The 2,231-nt window shown below is 38.5% G+C and overlaps 1 protein-coding gene across 1 annotated transcript; it reads left to right on the forward strand.

The window, feature by feature from the left end:
- The first annotated feature begins 757 nt into the window (after positions 1 to 757).
- Positions 758 to 1,216, forward strand: LOC138904139 (uncharacterized). Its single transcript, XM_070192621.1, has one exon. The coding sequence runs from the start codon at positions 758 to 760 to the stop codon at positions 1,214 to 1,216; it is 459 nt and encodes a 152-aa protein (XP_070048722.1).
- The last annotated feature ends 1,015 nt before the right edge of the window (positions 1,217 to 2,231 follow it).

Consider the following 2,231-nt stretch of genomic DNA (forward strand, 5'->3'; position numbering starts at 1 on the left):
AAAGAAAACCTAACATGTTCATAAAAGTATTATGTTAGCATGCTAACATGTAATATTATATGTCTATGCCCGAACGTAATTATACTAATAGGGACTCCTAAAGGTAATCACGTAGGATTCCTAAAGTGTGGTATATGTCCTAAAACTAATAGGATTATAAGGCTAATATCTAGAATTCCGGTTATATCCTTTTATTGTGAGTTATTATGCTTAATATTATAAGATTATTTTTGTAAACCGACATTGTATTCATGCTTTTATAATAATATAGATTAGTTTTAATTATTTTTACAAGTCCTCTCGTGCTATAGTCATGCGTGTGGGATGGACTCTTTGCCAAACATATAAAAGAAATTGTTCGATAAATATTTAATAATAGTGAAACTTTCAACCAAGATTTCCGTTTCCTTTTATGTCATTTTAAATTGTGACAAATTTAAACTATTGAAGACTAGACACATTTAATAATAGGACACGATGGTTCAGCTTTACAAGAACAAGGATCATATCCAAAATTGTAACAATTATAGGGGTATCAAGCTGTTGAGTCACACTATGAAGGTTTGGGAGAGGGTGGTAGAGGCCAGGGTGAGGAGGTGTGTGTCTATTTCCGAGAATCAGTTTGGATTCATGCCGGGGCGTTCGACTACGGAAGCGATTCATCCGGTTAGGAGATTAGTAGAACAGTATAGGGAGAGGAGGAAGGACTTGCATATGGTGTTTATTGACCTTGAGAAACATTAGGGTGATTAAGAATATGTGTGATGATGCTAAGACTCGAGTGAGGACTGTGGGTGGGGACTCGGAGTATTTTTCTGTGGTGATGGGGTTGCACCAGAGATCAGCTCTTAGCCCGTTTTTATTTGCCTTAGCGATGGATGTACTGTCGCGACACATCCAAGGGGATGTGCCTTGGATCATGCTATTTGCCGATGATATAGTGTTGATTGACGAGATGCTAAGCGGAGTTAATGCGAGGTTGGAGGTTTGGAGACAGACCTTGGAGTCTAAATGTTTCAAATTGAGTAGAACCAAAACAGAATACTTGGAGTGCAAATTCTGTGACGGGACCCATGAAGGAGACGTAGAGGTAAAGCTTGATGCTCAAGTTATCCCCAAGAGAGCGAGTTTTAAGTATCTCGACTCTATTATCCAAGGTAACGGGGAGATTGACGAAGATGTCGCACATCGCATCGGAGCGGGTTGGATGAAGTGAAGGTTCTCTTCCGGTATTTTATGTGATAAGAACGTGCCGCTAAGACTTAAAGGCAAGTTTTATAGAGTGGTGGTTCGACCGGTTATGCTGTATGGAGCTGAGTGTTGGCAGCCAAGAACTCCCACATCCAGAAGATAAAAGTAGCAGAGATGAGGATGTTGAGATGGATGTGTGAGCATACCATGATAGATAAGATTAAGAATGAAGTTATCCGAGACAAAGCGGGAGTAGCTTCCGTGAAGGACAAGATGCGGAAGTCGAGGTAGGCCTAAGAAGTACTGGGGAGAGGTGATTAGATAGGACATGGCGCTGCTCCAGCTTACTGAGGACATGATTCTTGATAGGAGGGTGTGGATATCGATGATTAAGGTAGAAGGTTAGTGGGTAGTTTTTAGTTGCTCACCGATAGTCTTAGTAGTACGCGTGTCCCTTCACATTCTTAGATTTTTATTACGTTATGTGATTTTGTTCGCTTAAGGTATTGCATCCCATTGTTGCTAGTATTTGGTACTAATTATCTTTTATATCTCCCTTTTTCTTTTCTATTCCCTCTTTCTTCCTTTCTTGCTATCCACTTCTTCTTATTACCTTCCTGAGCCGAGGGTCTATTGGAAACCGTCTCTCTACCTTTTAGGTAGGGGTAATGTCTGCGTACAGACTACCCTCCCCAGACCCCACTTAGTGGGAATATACTGGGTTTGTTGTTGTTGTATATATCACACACTAGCTAAGTTTTGATAGAATTAAAATGGTGACAACTAGTCAACTACACTATTCCTTATACATTGTGATTGGTGCAAACAGCTGATCGAGCGAGTTTTTTTATGATATAAAGGTATATAGTAATGTGATTTATTTTATTCAAATTTAAAATATAATTTGGCATAACGGCTATTTTCGTTAGAGAGGAAATTGGCCAAATATTACTAAAATTAATAGATTTATTTAAATTCTTGCCACTTTTTACATACACCTTACTTATTTATTAGTTTTAATTATTTTTACAAGTCACTCT

Source organism: Nicotiana tomentosiformis, chromosome 1 (assembly GCF_000390325.3).
Source record: "Nicotiana tomentosiformis chromosome 1, ASM39032v3, whole genome shotgun sequence".
NCBI lineage: Eukaryota > Viridiplantae > Streptophyta > Magnoliopsida > Solanales > Solanaceae > Nicotiana > Nicotiana tomentosiformis.

Excerpts from the sequence above, each read along its gene's own strand:
- LOC138904139 (XM_070192621.1), top strand. The coding sequence starts at position 758 with ATGTGTGATGATGCTAAGACTCGAGTGAGGACTGTGGGTGGGGACTCG.